General features: G+C 39.2%; 1 protein-coding gene across 6 annotated transcripts in view; it reads left to right on the top strand.

Moving 5' to 3' along the window:
- The window catches only part of RYR3 (ryanodine receptor 3), a 605,205-nt gene that overhangs the window by 193,329 nt on the left and 391,955 nt on the right, over positions 1 to 19,921 (top strand). For all 6 annotated transcript variants that reach the window (XM_055132600.1, XM_055132599.1, XM_055132596.1 and 3 more), the window contains exon 2: positions 1,241 to 1,360. In XM_055132600.1, the coding sequence (XP_054988575.1) occupies positions 1,241 to 1,360 (120 nt within the window). The remainder of the gene's footprint in view (positions 1 to 1,240; positions 1,361 to 19,921) is intronic.

The raw sequence follows: 19,921 nt of genomic DNA, 5'->3' as shown, positions 1-19,921 counted from the left end.
TTTTCCTATGTCGATGTCTGATTTGTGTCCCCCCCTTTTTTTCTTGTACCCTCTAACCAATTTTTGGGCACCAGAATATTTTTCAGGGATCTGTTTATTCTTTTCACATTCTACCACATGAAAGGATTTGATTTTTCTCCATGACTAGGCACCCTGCAGATGCAGTTTGAGAAAAATCATTCCTCGTGAGTTTGCCATTCTCATACCGTAGAAGAGAAAAACTAGTAGAGGGCAGAAAGGTGGTGACAGGAGTGTGATTGCAAAGAAGGATGCTTCAACTTGTTCTCTTCTGGTTACTTCTTTAACTGCAACTTGACACTTTTTTCATGTTTGATAGTCGATCAAGTGACAGTCTAGAGAGCATAACACATTGGTGGGTCAAGGATGGAGATCGGTAGGGAAATTGTTTTTCTCTTTAGTCTTTTCAAGTTGGACAAAAGGTGAGTGCTTTAGTGGAAGTGCAGGGTGGCCATTTCAGACCATCACCAGGCAACACCATTCGGGTGAGATATCTAGCGTTGTAGGAAGGCTGCCTTCAAGAATGGGGCTGGGGGAGGAGAATTCTTGAGAATTCAAGGTTGCTGCTTTACTTGAACTTCTACTTGGCATTGGGGGATATAAGAGATATCTCTGCTTCCAGTTGGAATCCTCAAGGATTCTTTCCATCTTCCTCTCCTATGACTGAGAAGACCTATTGTTACCCTCCAGAGCATCTTCTATCATTTCCGGCAAATGTTTTTCCCACTAAATACCTCAATCACCATAGAGCTCTTGCCTTCTCCATCACCTGACACAAAATGAACTCTCTGATACACTCTTGTCTCCTGCTCTGTTCTCTGTTCTCTTCAATCACATCTGACCAACTGCATTCTGTATTTCAGAGATATTGCTTCTGTTGACAGATTTCATTCTGTATTGGAGGGATTCATAGATTTACTTTCACATTCTGTTCACCTGGATGGTGTGGTTGACAGTGCTCAGCAGAGAGGCCCTTGCTGTCTGGGAATGTGGTTTCACGTACTGACTCCCACTCACTCCACCCCAGGATTTAGGAGTGCTCTGACTCACGAGAAGCACTCACATGAATAACAAACTATCCTTCCTATGATGCTGCAGAGCATGTACCTCTCGTCAGGGATTGCCAGGGTAGCTGATAAAATAGCAAGGTGACCTGGGCATCAGGTCCAACCTGGGGAGATTGTGCTGACTGCTCACCTTTGTGTCTCTGCTCTCCTGGCAGGAAGATGAAGTGGTTCTCCAGTGCATCGCCAACATTCACAAGGAGCAACGGAAGTTCTGCCTGGCAGCCGAGGGTCTGGGGAACCGCCTGTGCTTCTTGGAACCCACTTCAGAAGCCAAGGTCAGATTGTGTGCCCATCTTACTTCCTTCCCCTTTTGCCTCCCAAGCAGTATTTTTGGGGGAGAGGGCCGTGGGAAGATGATAAATGGAAGTGATGAGGACAAAATTTGAGAGGGCACATTTATTTTTAAAATCAGATCCACTTTAAAACCAGCACCTCCAAAAAAAAAAAACCAGCACCTCCAAACCTGGGTCGCACAGCTGTAGCTCTATTCTGCATTCAGTAGAGCCAAGAAAAGTGGTACCTTGTTCACCAGGATGGAGAGGATGCTCTGAGGTCACTGTCAGTCCTCACAGAAGAGACTATTTTTACTCCTCCCAGAACACCCTTTCTTGTTAATTCTAAACATCAGAATGTATTTTTCTTTACTCCTACTAGTCATTTGATTGCTGCAGACACTTGCAAGTGCTTGTATTACATGACAATCTCAGCCCTTTCCGTTCTGTTGATGCTGAGATTGTTCTTTCTGTCCACTGCAACTTGGGAAGCAAAGAGGAGTGTATGCTCAGGCTCCTGACTACGTGGGGGCATGTAAATTCATTTTTCTTTTGACAAAGTTTTTCCCCTTCCATTTCCAGGTTATTTCTGCTTTTTCATGATCTGTATGTCAATGGGTCTGTGTATTCAACATCCCATAGTTCTTTTCAGTCCTGGCAAAACCTTTGTATCAGTGTTTAGACCCAGAGAAACCAATAGCATAATGATGAATTAAGTTTTTTAAAAAGTAACTCATACGGGGGCCGGAGCTATAGCACAGCAGGTAGGGCGTTTGCCTTGCACGTGACCGACCCGGGTTCAATCCCTGGCATCCCATATGGTCCCCCAAGCACTGCCAGGAGTAATTCCTGAGTGCAAAGCCAGGAGTAATTCCTGAGTGCAAAGCCAGGAGTAACCCCTGAGCATCGCTGGGTGTGACCCAAAAAGCCAAAAAAAAAAAAAAAGTAACTCATACAATTATGAGGGCTGACGATTCCAAAATCTCTACACAATATTGGTATGCTGGTAACTCAGGAGTTAATATTGTCTTGAGTCAGATTTTTTTTCCCTCCCAGAAATCTCTTTGTTCTTGTAAGTTTCATCTGATTTTATGGTCAACCGCATTATTGGAGGAATTACCATAGCCAAAGGATAGCTAATAGTAAATATTACTCACATATATAAAATACCTTCACATGAAAACCTGAGGTTGTGCTGATTGAATAACAGTATACTGTCATCTGTCCAAACTAAAATTGGTTGTCATACTCTATACTGAGTTTTCCATTTTTGTTTGATTTTTGGGCCACATCCAGTGTTGCTTATGGCTTACTCCTGACTCTGCAATCAGGGATCACTCCTGGGGGTGGGGGGTAGGGATCAAGCTGGGTTGGCCACATGCAAGGCAAATGTTCTTCCTCCTCTACTATTGCTTTTAAAGGACCTTTTCTTTGGTAACATGTTGGTGCCAGTGCTGCAATTTGTTTTTCTTTCCACGTCGGCTTCACTAATAGTGCACTCATTTGTCAGACAGAGCCAAATTAAAGTGCCATACAAAATTTTGGCAACAGTAACCATTTCTGTTGGTACAGTCAGTCTAGTAACCTCCAAGTGTGAGCTGCCATCTTATGTACCCATGTCAACGTGTTAAATTAGAAATTGGCTCCATATTCTATCAGGAACCCCTCGTTGCTTATTACTTCTCCACATGATCATACATAGCCATGAGGAGTTGGACAAAATCTGGAAACCCAGATATGAGCTATGATTATCCTATTTATCATGGTTCCTTTTGTATTCTCTCTCCCTCAAATCAAAACAAGCCACAGATGTGTGTGCACATGCACACACACACACACACACACACACACACACACACATCTTTACCAGTGGCAGTTGGGGCCAGTTGTAGTGGGGCAGAGGCACTTTATTCTTTTTTTATTTTTATTTAATTTTTATTTATTTATTTTTAAATTTTAATGAATCACTGTGAGATAGTTACAAGCTTTCATGTTTGGGTTACAATCACACAATGATCAAACATCCATCCCTCCACCAGTGCACATTCCGCACCACCAATATCTCTGGTGTACCCGCCCTTTCCCACTCTACCCCTGCCTCCATGGCAGACAATATTCCCCATACTCTCTCTCTCTCTACTTTTAGGCATTATGGCTTGCAACACAGACACTGAGAGGTCATCATATTTGGTCCATTATCTACTTTCGGCACACATCTCCCATCCCGACTGATTCCTCTAGCCATCATTTTCTTAGTGATCCTTTCTCTATTCCATCTGCCTTCTCCTCTCCACTCATGAAGCAGTCTTCCAGCTATGGGCAATCCTCTTTGCCCTTGTACCTATGGTCCTTGGGTGTCAGTGGCTTGTGATGTTCTATACTCCACAAATGAGTGCAGTCCTTCTGTCTGTCCCTCTCTTTCTCACTCATTTCACTTAGCATGATACTCTCCATGTCTATCCATTGCTAAGAAAATTTCATGACTTCATCTCTCCTAACAGTTGCATAGTATTCCATTGTGTAGATGCACCAAAGTTTCTTTAACCAATTATCTGTTCTAGGGCACTTGGGTTGTTTCCAGATTTTAGCTATTGTGAACAGTAATGCAATAAACATATAGGTACAGATGTCATTTCTACTGTGCTTTTTTGCATCCTCGGGATATATTCCCAGAAGTGGTATTGCAGGGTCATATGGAAGTTCAATTTCTAGTTTTTGAAGGACTGTCCATATTGTTTTCCAGAAAGGCTGGATCAGTCGGCATTCCCACTACAGTGAAGAGCATCCCTTTTTCCCCACATCCATGCCAGAACTGGTTGCTTTTGTTCTTTTTAATGTGTATCAGTCTCTGTGGTGTGAGATGATATCTCATTATTTTGATTTGCATCTCCCTGATAACTAGCGATGTGAAACATTTTTTCATGTGCCTTTTGGCCATTTGTATTTCTTTTTGAGGAAACTTCTGTTCATTTCTTCTCCCCATTTTTTGATGGTGTTGGAGGTTTTTTTCTTATACAATTCTACTAGTGTCTTGTATATTCTGGATTAATCCATTATAAGATGGGTATTGGGTAAATATTCTTTCCCATTCTGTGGGCGTTTCTGTATTTTGGTCACTGTTTCTTTTAAAGTTCAGAAGCTTCTTAGTTTGATGTAATCCCATTTGTTTATGTTTGCTTCCACTTGCATGATCAGTGCTGTTTCATCCTTAAAGATGCTTTTAGCTTCAATGTCATGGAGAATTCTGCCTACATTTTCTTCTATGTAACTTATAGATTCATGTCCGATATTGAGGTTTTTAATCCACTTTGATCTGACTTTTGTGCCTGGCATTAGACAGAGGTCGAAGTTCATTTTTTTTGCAGGTAGCTATCCAGTTTTCCCAGCACCACATCTTGAAGAGGCTTTCCTTGTTCCACTTCACATTTCTTGCTCCTTTGTCAAAGATTAAATGGCTACATATTTGGGGGTCTGTGACATTAAAAAACAATCCCATTCACAATAGTACTCCAGAAAATCAAGTATTTTGGAATCAGCTTAACCAAAGAGGTGAAGGGCCTATACAAGGAAAATTACAAAATGCTACTTCAAGAAATAAAAGTGGACACTAGAAAATGGAGACATATCTGCTGCTCATGGATAGGGATAATTAACATTATCAAAATGGTAATACTGCCCAAAGCACTATACAAATTTAATGCAGTCCCTATCAGGATATGCAGAACATTTTTCAAAGAAATAGACAAAACACTCCTGAAATTCATATGAAACAATACAACCCCACGAAGAGATAAAGCAATTCTTGGGAAAAAGAAGATGGGTGGCCTCACCTTCTCCAACTTCAAACTCTACTACAAAGCAGTAGTAATTAAAACAGCAAGGAATTGAGCCAGAAACGGACCTTCAGACCAATGGAACAGAGTTGACAGAGGCACTTTGAAATAAATGGCAGAGTCAAAAGCTGAGGGAGATTTTTATCTTTAAAAAGGCTTTGACTTGATTTCCCTGAGGACTTTTCTCATTCGTTTTTGTTCTAAACTAGGTATTTTTCTTTTCCTTTCCAGTACTAGGGGTCAGTAGAAAAATCATGAGGTTAAAAGTGTATAAGTCAATCTTCCTCCATTATGTCATGTGACCATGACCAAGCTTCCCAACCTCCATTTCAATTTTCTGCCTGCCAGACAAGGAAGAGTCTGGTATGGCCGAGAAATTGTCCTATACTAGAAAGCAGTCATACTGTTTTCTACTCATCTGTTGATTAGGGTTGGGCCAGTGGTTTAGAGCACAGATATAGGAGCCTGTCACCACTGATCATCTGCTTACTACCTAGGAGGGGATCCTGGCTAAGAAATACTCGAGTGCAATCTTTCTATGTCTGTCCCTCTCTTTCTGACTCATTTCACTTGACATGAGATATCATTTCACACCACAGAGACTGACCCACATCCATAAGAACAAAAGCAACCGGTGTTGACGTGGACTCTCCTTCACTGCTGGTGGGAATGCCAACTTGTTCAGCCCTTTTGGAAAACAATATGGACGATTCTTAAAAAATTAGAAATTGAGCTCCCATTTGACCCAGCAGTACCACTCCTGGGAATATATCCTGGAGAGACAAAAAGGTATAGTAGAAATGACATCTGCATTTCTATGTTCATTGAAGAACTGTTTACAATAGCCAAAATCTGGAAAAAATCAGAGTGCCCAAAAACAGATGATTGGTTAAAGAAACTCTGGTACATCTACACAATGGAATACTATGCAGCTGTTAGAAAAGATGAAGTCATGAAATTTGTACAGAGGTGGTTCTACATGGAAAGTATCATGTTAAGTGAAATGAGTCAGAAAGAGAGGGACAGACATAGAAAGATTGCACTCGAGTATTTCTTATATAGAGAAGAAACTGCCACTTTTTCCAGAAAAATGGGGTTAGTTAATTGAAATGTCTTCTATCCATTTCTAGGATAGTTTTGCTAGTTGAGCCCATTTTCTATGGTTTTAGTCTTCTGGGTCACATACTATAACTATGCATGTATCTCTTCTGTTTTGTCTCTCTCTTTACTAAATATACCCGTCATTATCAGCCACTAAATTTCACAGTTAGCACATAGGTTTTTTTGGAAGCCTAAGTGTATTACAGAGTAAAGTGATATGTAATCCCGCAACTGGTCTGAACATAAAAGGCAGACATCAAACATCATCAGCTGACTACAAGTCAACTGTTGACCTTGACCACTTTTAGTCAAGAGTATTTCAAGCCAATTGAGACTCAGCGATAAAACTAAGGTGAGCTCTAGGGAGAACGCAGACTTCAGTGAAAGAAAAGTTACTCAAAAGCTATCACTAGAATAGCCCTGGAACGAAAGGTCATGCTGTGAAGACATAAAAGCTTAGAAGGAAAAGAAGCCAAAGTATAAGAATTTCATTATATTTTAGGAAAAGAAAATTTAGAACTTCATAGATCCTAGTGACTCCTGTATGACTTGATCCTCCTACCTCTTCATTACTATCTTTTGTTTAAATTTTATTTAGACTGTTATTTACAAAGTTGTTTACAATAGGGTTTTGGGCATACAGTGTTCCCACCTCCAAACCCACCACTCATGACCACAGCCTTCCACCTACCAACCCAGATTCACTCCCCACCAAACTTGAATACTTGACTGATGCATATTTGTTTAAAATTACTGTAATTTTTTCAGTAATGTTGGGTGCTGTGTTTAGGTATAAAAAGGTCTTCTTAAGACTGCTTCATGAACAGAGGGGAGAAGTCAGATAGAATAGAGAAGGGATCACTAAGAAAATGATGGCTGGAGGAACCAGTTGGGGTGGGAAATGCATGCTGAAAGTAGATAATGGACCAAACATGATGACCTCTCAGAGTCTGTGTTGCAAGCCGTAATGCCCAAAAGCAGAGAGAGAGTATGGGGAATATTGTCTACCATGGAGGCAGGGGGAGGGTGGGAAAGGAGGGTAGACCAGGGATATTGGTCGTGGGGAATTGCACTGGTGGAGGTATGGATGTTTGATCATTGTGTGATTGTAACCCAAACATGGGAGCTCACAGTGATTCAATAAAATTTTAAAAATTAAAATAAAAACCAAAATGGTCCTTCTCTTTATGGGTCTTCTTGCCCTATTAGCTGAAAGTAGCATCACTATTATTTCCCTCTTAAATGAGCACAGTTTCAGGAACTAAAAGGTGCCTTGAACATTGGGAAAACTCAGAATCATGAGCAGGAAACATTGAGAGGAGTTATTTTATCAATTGATGCAAATGTTTGGGCAGACAGATAGTACGGCAGGTTGTATGCTTGCCTGTGTGCAGCTGACCCAGGTTTGATCCCCAGTACTGCATATAGTCCCCTGAGGCCTGCCAGAAGTGATCTTAAGCACAGAGCCAGTAATAAACCCCGAGGGCTGCAAAGTGTAGACTCAAAACAAAAACAAAAACAAAATAAGGCTGCAAAAAATTTTTTAAATATATTTTAGTGGAAAATGTTTTTCCAGGGACCAGAAATTTACTGCTCTTCTATAGTCGGGAATATTATTTGCCATTTGGTTTGTATCTACTATGCACTCTGTGTGGGAGGACCATCTTGTTTCAGTCAACTTGGCATCCAGACTCAAAATGCATAGACCACTTGGCATCACTTTGCTCGGTAGGATAAAACCACAGTCCATCTGCTGGGAAGTGCCCAGAGCTCCTGAAGGAGTCCCTGTAGCAGCCCTAGGCCAAGCTGCTAATTTCCTATCCTAGATGACAGTTCAGATGCAAAAAGATGCATGTAGGAATCACCATGACTTAAAGTCTCAGGTAGCCTAGAAACCAGTGTATCTTATAACACTTCCACAGACACAGTTTTGGGACCCCAAAGTGTACCCTTAGCTTAAAGAATCATTTCATTTTGGGTAATGAGAGCTATGACTTCCTTTAGGGAGGAGAAGGGAATAAATAGAGTGAAGAGGAAGTTGAGGAGATGGATGAGAATCGATTGGGGCCAGGGATAAGGAGACCAAGATACATGAGTGGTATCAGGGAAGGATGGAGTTAAACCACAGAATTGACAACAGTGAAAGTGCAAGACTCAAATTTTAATAACCAGATTAAAAAGGTGTCTGTCAAGATAGCTGACAGGTGGCGGGATGCTGGGTGAGGGTGGGGTAGAGGGTAGTTGACACTGGTGGTAGAGCTCGTGATAGGACTATGAAAACCCAACTATGAATCATTTTGCAATTCATGGTGCTTTATCAAAATAAAATTTTGGAAAAAACCCCAAGAAAACAAAACAAACAACACCCTGCTCCCCCAAAGATATGACTTCCTTCCCAGTCCTTCCAAGTCAGGTTTCATTCTCACTCTCGATAACATGATTAATGTATAAATTTTGTCAGGTTTTTCCCAAGAACAGAATTGAATGGGTAACTAAAGATTGAATTTTCATTCAGAGAGAATTTCCTAATCCTTCTGTCACAGTAAACTTTATTAATGACAATTGTTTAACTGCTATGGCTTTGCTAGATGTATCTGAAACTCCCAATATCTTTCCAAATCCCAGCTTCCACATTCCTTTGTGTGGAATTCATCCAAAACTCCCCAAAACTCAAAACAGGAAGAATATGGGAATACATTTTAATGAATAGTTTTTAGAGACCAAAATTATTTCACTGATCTTCTGGATAATTAAAGAGAAATTGATGAAGTGAAGCAGTGTTGTTGCAAAAAAGTCGAAGAATGACATGCCCACTTCAGACCCTATGGCTCAGAATGAGACTCTACTTCTCCTTTTGGAGTATTTTGTATGTCTTCTTGATTTATGCAAAAATAATTTTAATTTGTTTTAGGTAAAATTATCAAGTGGAAAATTTGCAGAAAAAATTTTATTCCTATTTTTTAACCTTCTCTTTTGAAGAGTTGTGTAGACTCTCAAAATCCAGGATTAAGCACAATTTTACAGGTAACATGAATTTTAAAAGTTTTTAACTGAATAAAACTCCTATTTTATTTCCTATAGAGAGTGCTGTTTACTCTAAAAAACAAACCATGTTTGTGTAAAATGTGAGACAAAGGCTCAGCCTGAGGTCGTTCAATCTCCTTTGAACTTCTTCTTGAAATTTTACTGTGCAGTATACTCTGTGGATTTGACATCTCATGAAAGGCCAATCTATTATAAAATTTATTTCAAAAACTCCCTTGTCATGTAATACAAAGAGGCTTGTAAGTTGAAATGTTGATTTCTTGCCTACCTTTTTCTCTAACATTCATCAGTTATATGCCAGGTATTGAAGTGGTACTTATCCATTCTGATTCAATCTTTACAACCTATGGAGCAAATATTGTTCTCATATACAGAGGAAAGAAGACAAAGTGACTTTATGACGATTTTTCATTCTGAACTTGAATCACTGTCTAATTCCTATAACACCCAGCAATACAGAGCATCTTGAATCCTACTTAAGATCAAAGAAATTATATTTTTCTAGGTGGTTTAAGACTACATGGATAGATCTCCTTACCTCTTCAATAACCCTTCCATATCTTTTCTCTGAATACCTGACATATCAAAGTTAGAAATAGATAAATTGCTTAAATCGAACTATGGAAATACAAATGCTGTATTTTATCACATGAAGCAGTTTAAAATTTTATAGCTTATTTTTATATACTTTTAATTTGGTTTTGGGGTAACACCCAGTGGTGCTCAGGACTTATTCCTGATTTAGCACTCACAATCACTCCTGGAGATGCTCAGGAAGACCATATCTGAGGTGCCAGGGATTGAACCTGGGTTGACTGTGTGCAAGGCAAGCATTTTATGCACTGTACTATCTCTCTGGCCATTATAGCTTATTTTTGTAATATATATTCAGTTATTGTATATTTTTTATAATGCAGGTTTGTAATTGGGAGATAAGGTGGAATACTAAGAGCCTCTCGATTTGGATGTTAGTTATAGATGCAAATGGGGAGATAAGGTAGCTTACTAAGTCTCTCGATTTGGATATTGGTCATAGATATTATTGGGAGAGTCAAAACATCTGCATTGATTATGATATTTTACTTATCTGTTTTTCTGCCCTCTACCAATCTGTGAGTACTGAATCAAACACTGTGATTAAGAAGGGGCTGGAGTGATAGCACAGTGGGTAGGGCGTTTGCCTTGCACGCAGCCGACCCAGGTTCAATTCCCAGCATCCCATATGGTCCCCTGAGCACCACTGGGAGTAATTCCTGAGTGCATGATCCAGGAGTAACTCCTGTCCGTTGCCAGGTGTGACCCAAAAAGAAAAAATAAAAATGAAAAGAAACATAACTGAGGAGTTAGATTGCCTGAGCTCGCCATTCTGTCTCTGGTTCTCTAACTTAATAACTTTTTGATCATGAGTTGAGGTTTTCTTCTTTTGCCTTCGTTCCCCAAGGTCTAAAACTACCTATCACAAGATTTTTAAGATTCACTTGCAAGGATCTATAACTTTAAAGTGCTTTTGATAGTGCTTTACCTAAGCAGTAGCCCTTATTATATGCAGAAGTAGATGAAATGCACATCCTGTCTTCAAAAACTGTTGCAGATTCAGTTAAATTACCCATATACTGAATTAAATATTTTTAAGGGCCTAGATTTGAGGATCAAAACATTTTTTTGACCTTTAAACAATCAGCTAGTGGAAGGAAGCATGTAGGATGAGGCCAACAAGTAGTGACATAAGTAGTGACATAGTGGTGAAGAGGCCAAAGAGATAGTTCAGGAGTTAAAGCACGTTTCTTGCATATAGCTTGTCACCACATAGTCCCCCGAGCACTGCCATGTATGGCCCTTGAGGTCTCCAAACTCTGCAGGGGTGGGCCTGCATGATCTGTAGTGTGAACAAACTCTTGCTAAAGCCATAAACATAAACGCTATTGTAACCATGTTATCTAAACTACAATATAAAGAGAAAGTGAGGAAAAAATTGAAACCAATAGAAAAGTTAGGATAAGTTGGATGAAAAGGATTAAGCAATAAATGGTTTTAAAAAGTAAAATAAATTATTGAGATATAGGCTTATACTATTAATTTCAAATCTAATTTTAATCTGGGTAGAAAATATACTCTAATTTCAATGCTTTGCAACTATTAAAACTTTATGACCCAATGTATGGTTTCTCCTGGTGAATGTTTAAGTATTCATTCTTTAGTTGTTAAATTTGGTGTCTTATGAATGCCAAGGTCATTGATATTTGTGTTAAAATCTGCGATTACTGAATTGTATCTATTTTTTCTACAAATTACTGAGATGAGGTATTGAAAACTATGGGGATTTGTCTATGCCTTTAATTATATCTGTTTATCTATGCCTTTAGTATATGTCAGTTTTGTTTTATTTCTTTTAAAGCTGTTACTTAGAGTTGGACATTTTGGGTGAATTGATGAAACTGTCATTATCAAATATTCTTATTTTCTTTGATCTGGTAGTAATCTGATAGGATCATTGAATGATATTAATATAGCTGTGATCATTTTTTATTATTGAACGACTGTGAGATACAAAGTAATAAAGCTGTTAATGGTTGGATTTCAGTCATACAGTGTTCCAATACCCATCCCTCCACCAGTGTACATTTCTCACAACTCATGTCCCCCATATCCCTCCTGCCACCCTCCCCACAGCCAGTCTCTATGGGAAGCACTTTGCTTCTCTCTCTCTCTCTCTCCCCCCCTCTCTCTCTCTCTCTCTCTCTTTCACTTATGTGTTATTAATGTGGTATACCTTGTCTTATCTTTTTAAATTTTCAAGTCACATCTCTCTATATTTATAAAGTATTTTCTATATAAATAGCATATAGTGAGGTGTTGATTTATTACTCTCATTTGATGATTTCTGTTTTATTGAAGTGTCATGTATGTTTGCATTTACTGTAATGATCAACACAGTGGATTTTAGTCTACCATTTTGCTATTTACTGTTTGTTTTCATTTGCCCCTCTGATGGTCATTCTTTCCCTTTTATGCCTTTAAGGAAAATCACAATTCTGTTTTATCTCAGGTCTTGAATTTTTAGCTTCACCTCTATGCATATTTTTACTGCGGTTATATACTAATCTCCATATTAATAAGTACATATTTTTAGTTTGTTATACTTTGGTAATTCCTTTATGGACTATGTGAATTTTTTCAGGAGTTAATAGTTTACCGTTTTTCTTTTATCCTTTGCTCTATTTTTGATATATAGCCTTCCTGGGTTTTAACGAGAACTTCAAAGTGTTTTCTAACTCCCTCACAATAGTGACCCTTTTTTAGACTGACTCAGTGGTGCTCAGGGCTTACTTTTACCCTCTACACTCAGGGCTCACTCCTGGTAGGGCTCAGGGGATTATATGGGATGCTGGGGATTGAACCTGGGTCATCTATGTACAGGGTAAATGCTCTATCTGCTATACTATTATTCCAGCCCATCAGTAGTGACTCTTAAACACCATATTCCAGTACTGGGAAACTTCTGAAATCCTTATCTCCTTTTCATCATTTCAGCAGTTGCTTTTCACTGGTGTTTGGAATGTTACCCTGTGTAGGAGATGAGCTGGCCAAAAAAAAAAAATTAGAGAGAACTTTGTATCCTGACTTCTAATTTTCATTGTTGGTGGCAATTATACCCTTTCTAGCATTCTGATCTTTAATTTTTAAGCATCTTGACATCCCCAAACTCAGGTCTTTAGTTCCACAATTTTTTAAAGTTCTATTCCCCCATTAGCCCCATGAACAGGAAATATATTTGGGAAAATGTGCTTAAGTGTATATATCTCCTTAGTTGACTCCTTATCTTTCAGTAATATTTCTTCCAGCATTATTAATGTTTTTCTCCAATACTTCAGTTCTTTTTTTAAGTACTTGTTTTGAATTTTTAAATTTTATTGACGGAACGCTTATTTAGGTCTAAATTTCTCTATCATTATTTGAGCCAGAATTTTATCAGTCAGTGTCATTAGCCTTTGCCAAGCTGAATACTCAAAAGAAGAGAAAATAGTATAATTTAGGTAAAACAGGAGTTTCAGAGATGAGTCCATAAGCATGTTTCTAAATAGAGAGCAAGGAGGCTCTAAAAAGATAAGGATTAAGGTTGCAAAAGAGAGAATAGACGGCAAAGTGAAGAAATTGAACTGATTGTAGTTTTGTGTGTATAGAAGAAAAAAGGAGATTAGGATACACAATATGAAATAGTAAGAATTAGAGCTGAACTTGAACAGTGCTTATTTTCATGGGCAAACAGGAGCTTGTGGAAGTTATATAATTTCTTAGATATTTTAAAAACTTATTGAGGCAGGGGATATGAATAGACTGGGATTAAGTTTTAATTTAATTTAACTATAGTTAATGAGGTACACAAGATGGTTAAGAGATGAAGGTGGGAAGAGTCCAATGTAACTTTAGTGTTATAGATGCTCAAGATGTCATTTATGGATTATGTTCTAAAAGGAAGAAACTAGGATAGAGGGTGTCAATGAGGCTGATGCACCAATATTTGGATATCTTATATCGTCCAAACCTAGAAGACACCCATAAGGAAATCTTGATGGGTATTTAGATCTGAAGTTCAAAAAAGAGGTTGGAATGGATATTATATTTATTAGCTGTGACTCGGAGACAGTAAAACTGTGTCACTGAGTAAGAGAAAGGTGGATTAAGTCGAGCAGAGGAAACTTTGGGAAACATCAATGTTTTGAAATAAAAATTGAAAGATAAATCACCATAGAGGATGAAAAGGAGGTTGCAGAGGGAAAATGGGCAGGTATGATGTCATGGAAGACACAAACACCACGGAAGAGGCTAAGGAAAGAATATCATCCATAGGGTAGAATGCCACTTGAGGGTTAAGTAATACAAACATGAATGTGTTCACCAGTCTTAATGACATGGGGGCCAGTGGAAAGCTCTGCAAAACCTCTTTTAGTGGTGGCATTGATAGCAGAAACAAATTAGGCAGATCGGAAGACTTAAGGGGGAAATAGGAAAATAAAAACCACTAAGGTTCATAACTCAACTTTGAGAGATAGCTTCAAAGGTTCTGAGATTGGAAATATTTTTGTCATATGAAATATTTAAATATGTTTAAATGCAAATGGAAGATGCATTATAGAAAAGGAGCAGAGAAAGGAGAAGGAAGAGCTAGATTAGTGTGAACATCACTGACCTAAGTGTTGATATTAAGAACAGAAAGAAGGAATTGAACTTCAAGTGAAGAAAGTTATGTTTCATAGAAAAAAGAAGGCAAGGATGGAGTGTGTCTTTAAAATATTTTCCTTTTTTATATATGTAATGTAGATACCATGTTTTACAGTACCATTAGTAATAGTTCACGAATCACGAAATCCCGTTGATTGTCGGTTTCTCGAGCGGGCTAAGTAACCTCTCCATTCCTCCTAACCCAGAGATTTTAGAAGCCTCTCTCCACTCAACCTTCCCAATGATGCTGCATTGGAGGCTCTTTCAGGGTCAGAGGAATGAGATCCACCTGTTACTGGCTTTAGCATATGACTACACCATGAAAAGCTTGCAAGGCTGTCCCATGTGGGCAGGAAACTCTCAGAAGCTTGTTAGTTTCTCCCAGAGGGAGAAGTAGGTTATAAGATATGGCTTCTGGGAGCTTGCTTTTAAGTCTCTGGATGTTGGCCGTTGATGGAATTACACACACCTGGGTTCCTCTGCCGGTATCTTCATGCGTGAGGCTTGTCTGAACGTGTGGAGAGGGGCCTTGAGCATGGCTGTGGCTAGGTTCCCGTGGTCTTTGGCTGCCGGGAGCTCTGCTCGGGGCGGGGAGGGAAGCTGGACCCCATCCCCTCCGAGGGGCCCCGGGAAAGACAGCCAGGCGTGTGGGCAAGAGTTGCAAGCATAAAATGTACCAAATCCACACTGATGACCAGTGTCAGCATTCCTCCACTGTAGGATTACATAGCCTCAGGTAGTTTAGGTTTATTGGGTTACTCCCATTACAGTGCTCCCACTCCTCTTTATTTGTAGTTTCTTTCTTAGTGTTCCGTTGACTTGTAAATATTGTTTTTCTCTTCTCCTTGACTCCTTTTCATAGTTTATTCAGAGCAATGTCCTTTTGTATGGACACAGGAAGACTTAGCAAATACTATGCTTTTGTAACCTGGGAGTCATTTGACTCTACATGATATTTTCATCTATTCTCTTGACCTAAGCCTCAGCTGCCCTTACTTCATACCACCCCCAAAAGCAGGGTCCCGACGAGGGACGAGACAGACCCAGGGCAAGCAGTGAGTTGTGTGCTACCCTGGCATCGAGATGGGCCTGGCCAAAGTGCCTAATGCTTAACTATAAGTTAAGAGCTTGATCATGGACAAATGTTGTCATGATCCAAACAGTGATAACTAGATTTGGACCCTGCTAGGGTTAGGAGTGATTAATCTGGCCTGAGTGCTGTAGTCTGAGCCTGTGGCAAGATGTTGCCAGGAGAGCTGCCTTGCAAGCCTCAATGTATCTCTTGCTATGTCCATACAAAAATAACTAGTATTAAGATGTTAATAAGTGTTTGGACTAAGGAAAGGAAAAAAACCTTTAGAGTCAGGAAGGGCTTTGGAATGCCCTGCCCTCAGGAAAGGCTTTCTTATGTTGATTTTGCTACCTGGCTGGGTGTAGCCTAGAGGGCAAGGTGGGAGAGACTAGGAGGAGGAGAGACTAGAGAAAGCAGAGAGATGCTGCAGCAGATCCAGAGAGAGAGGACAGAGGTGGGAGTGCAGGAGATGAGAAAGATGGAAGATTGAATAAATGGTAACTAATCAGCAACCAGCTTGGTCCTCATTCCTTCTGTCGCCTGCCCTTGACCAACAGCCATACACAGCGGTTCCAGAGCACCGAACGCGGGCGGTGAGACAGAGCCACCCAGAAAGTCCGAGAGTGCACGCGCCCCTTGGTGTGCTTTAGTTTTTTACACTCCACCAATGCCTCAAAATCATTCCCTCCCAAATCCCTCCACCTGGATTCAAAAACTGAGAATGCCAAGTAAAGAGGTAGCGTGTGGGAAGGATGGAGTGTGATACGGCAGACTAGATACCTGTAGGTTTTATGCAGAAACTTTTAGAGACTGAAGTATCTAGAGAATCATAGGATTGCTGAGAATTGTGAGGGCCCACTGCGGTCAGTGGAGTTTAGTATCATGGGATCTTTAGTACTTCCACTTTTCCAATTTGTCATTTTCTGCAGTTAACCTCAGTAGTTCCCGCATGACCGTGAAGAAAGTGGGTCAAAGTGTTGCCAGACAAATGTGACAAACAGCAAAAGGGCAAGTGAGTTGTGATTAGATCACAACATTTTGGAATTTAAATGGAATGAGGAGAAAATGAAAGACCAGAAGGGTGGTGAGCAGGTAAAGGAGACATAAATAGAAATGAGAGTAGTTGAATAGTGAATACTCTGTAGGAGTTAGACAGAGGCTATGTCAGTCACATTTCAATGTTGACTACTTTGGAAACAAGCATGGCATGGATGAGAAAGGGTGGCTGACCAGGAGTATAGGTCATTGGTAGAGAGGAAGCAAAGTAGTTGAGAGGACATAATATGGGAAGATTACTTTTTCTATGTTTCTTAGTTTCCCAGGGCTATTGTTAACAAATTACCAGAAAGAAGATAACTGGTAACAAAGGAAATTTATTCTCTTCGAGTTCTGGAAGCTAGAATCTGAAATCAAGTTGTTGGCAGAACCATGTTCCCACCAAATAGTCCGTGGGAGAATGCTTCCTTCTCCACTCCAACTTCTTAGACGCCCTCCATGCCCCATAGTTTGTGACCATGGAATTTCAGTCTCTGCCTCCATTTGTACATGGCCAGTATGCAGCTCCATATTCACATGTTTACCAAGAATAGGAGTCCTACTGGATTCAGCCTTACCACTCTCATAAATTTATCTTAATCTGTTTATAGCCTCAAATTAAAAAAATTTTAAATAAAATATTTTAAAAATTTCTATTCATAGGCACAGGGGGTAATTTTTTTTTAATTTGGGTGATGGTGGAACAACATATAACAATTTGAAGATTTATATGTATGACCTGGAGCAAGAATGGGAGGGAGTCAGAGGTTTGAGTATAGAAGAGAGTTACAAAAGAATAATATCAAATAGGGGATGAAAGATGTTACCAGATGTAGTAAGCTCAAAGGAGAAGTTAATCTGTAGAAGGATAATGTCTTGCAAACAACCCTGGAGAGAGAAAAAACACTGGCCTCTCCTCCTAATTTCGGGTTACATGAGGTATGAGAGAATGAGCATCCTATAATTGGGAGGACTCCAAGGGAAGATCAGTCTTGGGGGCAAAGGTCAGGTTTCATCTATCAAGTGGTGTTCAGAGAGAAGACAGGCCTTAGGTCAGGAAGCGTGTTGAGTGTTCTAGCCGATTTGAAAAGAGGAAGGGGATCAAAAGAGGGTAAAAACACTAAAAAAATGAGAACCCAGAATAAAAATAATATAACCAAGGATTTTACTGTCATCTAAAGAAAACAAAGGTTCAGGGGATTACTCCTGCAGTCTCTGGAAGATAGTGGTCACAGGAGGCATGGAAAAAATAGATGCTCATTGGACTTGATATGCTTTCTCTCATGTGCCTGCCTGCAGGTCCAAGACTTGCTATCTTATATGTGGACACTGTGTTCACAGCAGGTGACCTGGGTCTATATTCTATTTCATCCCACATCTCAGAGGAGTGTCCTAGGGGACCAGGTAGGTCTCTGCGTTGAGTAGCTACTTCACATTGGGGTTTCATTCAAATTGGCCCGATGACTAGTATTATTTGTAGGTAGGACAGAAATTCTCATATTTAGTTTCACACTTTGTGAATTCAGCATGCTGAGAGATCGGAGTGCAGTCTTACCTGTAATTAGAATCTGAAAGAGATGGCTCAACATTCCAGTTCTTTCTAATTAGTAGCTAAACTGTTTCCATCCAGAAAGTTTGGCTTCCATCTCTACATCCACCTTGAAATGTAGGCCTGCTATTTCTAACAGTCAAGAAGTGAGAAGCAAAACAGATACCCAGAGAAATCAGTAAAAGTCAAGCACAGCACATGTCTGTTTTTTAAAATGCATTTGTCATTTTCCGGATCCATAGACCTAGTTGGAAAAAAGATTTAGTCCAACCTTTTAACCCTGAGATCTTTCCTCATATATAGTTCTCCTTCCTGCTTGAGTTATTAATACTGTTGTGATAACTTATCTGCTTGAGGCAATATCAGTCCCTTTTTTATTTAAAGACAGTCTGTACCTTGGTGGTGAGAGACTCTTCACAAAGAATTTATTCAGGGTGTAAAGTGGCATCATCACTCTGCTGTTCATTTGTCATTTACTGGTTCACAGCAGGCAAATGGCCCAGGTGAATTATGAGTAGGTATTATTCATACTCTGGCTCTTCTGCAGTGCTTAGAACTTTGCTCTTCAGACCTAATAGCTGCTATTTTGGTCTCGATTAGCTATATTTTTTCCTTCCTCCACCAACTCCTGAACTTACTAATTAGATCACAAATACTTGCCTTTTATTTCTGCATTTAGGAGAACATTTTCTTTGCAATTTAAGATTTTATATGAAAGAAAAATGATGCATTGCCTTTGTATTAAAACTTGAGTTGTTAAGAACCCAGGCCATTGTGTTACATGTGGGCATTTTAAGACTTAAGGATAAAGTCAAGTTGTACTAATGACCCCTTTATATTTTGGGGGGGTATGTGCATACTCAAAATTCAAAGAACCAGCTATTATTTATAAGCAACACTTATAGTGAGTCAAAATAGCTGGATTTGCTCTTCCTCCAAATTATTGATCAGTGTTACTCAGAATAACCTCTCAGGTCTGAACTCACCTGTGACAAGAGGGGAGCTTCACAAAAAAATGTTTTAAACTGTTTTTGGAAGTGTTTTTAGATATTTTAATTGACAGCTTTATTTCTGCTTTTTAATATTTCATTTGATAGTTTTATTCTTCAAAATTCAGTTTAAATAGCGATTTAAACAAAATATGAACTGAAGTATTTTATGGGTTACTTATGAACAATATCTTTTTTTTCTTAATTTCATGGCATGCAGCAAAAGAGGTGATTTTTAAATAATTCAAAAACACTCTGGAAATTGATTTCTTATTCTTCACTCAAATTACTTCTGGGAATGATTACACATGTTCCTAACTCAGTTATTCTAGGATTTAGATACTTTCTCTATTAGAACATTTTCAGTTTTTCTTCCAATGCACTTAAACCTTTAAAATGTTGGGAATGTTTAGCCCTTGATACTGTACAAGGCTAAGAAATCCTGTATATGGCCTAAGTATTTTATGAGACAGACATCTATGCTTTTCATCAGCTGCCCAGCCAGTCTGCCTACATTTAATGGCCCACAAAAGATGTTACAAATATTCACATGGCCCTTGTCAGAAACAAGGTTTTTCAGCCCTGCTTTAGAAGATGAGAGCAACTGGTACAAGAAGTTGTTCTGAAACCACTGTTTTTAGCTACAGTGTAGTTGATTAAAATTTTTCAAAACCCTTGACCTAATGATCCACTTCTTATTGGAGTATTCTTATCAAGAAT

Source organism: Sorex araneus, chromosome 3 (assembly GCF_027595985.1).
Source record: "Sorex araneus isolate mSorAra2 chromosome 3, mSorAra2.pri, whole genome shotgun sequence".
Classification (NCBI taxonomy): domain Eukaryota; kingdom Metazoa; phylum Chordata; class Mammalia; order Eulipotyphla; family Soricidae; genus Sorex; species Sorex araneus.
The sequence above is the reverse complement of the archived record's forward strand: the minus strand, read 5'-3'. Positions and strand labels throughout refer to the sequence as shown.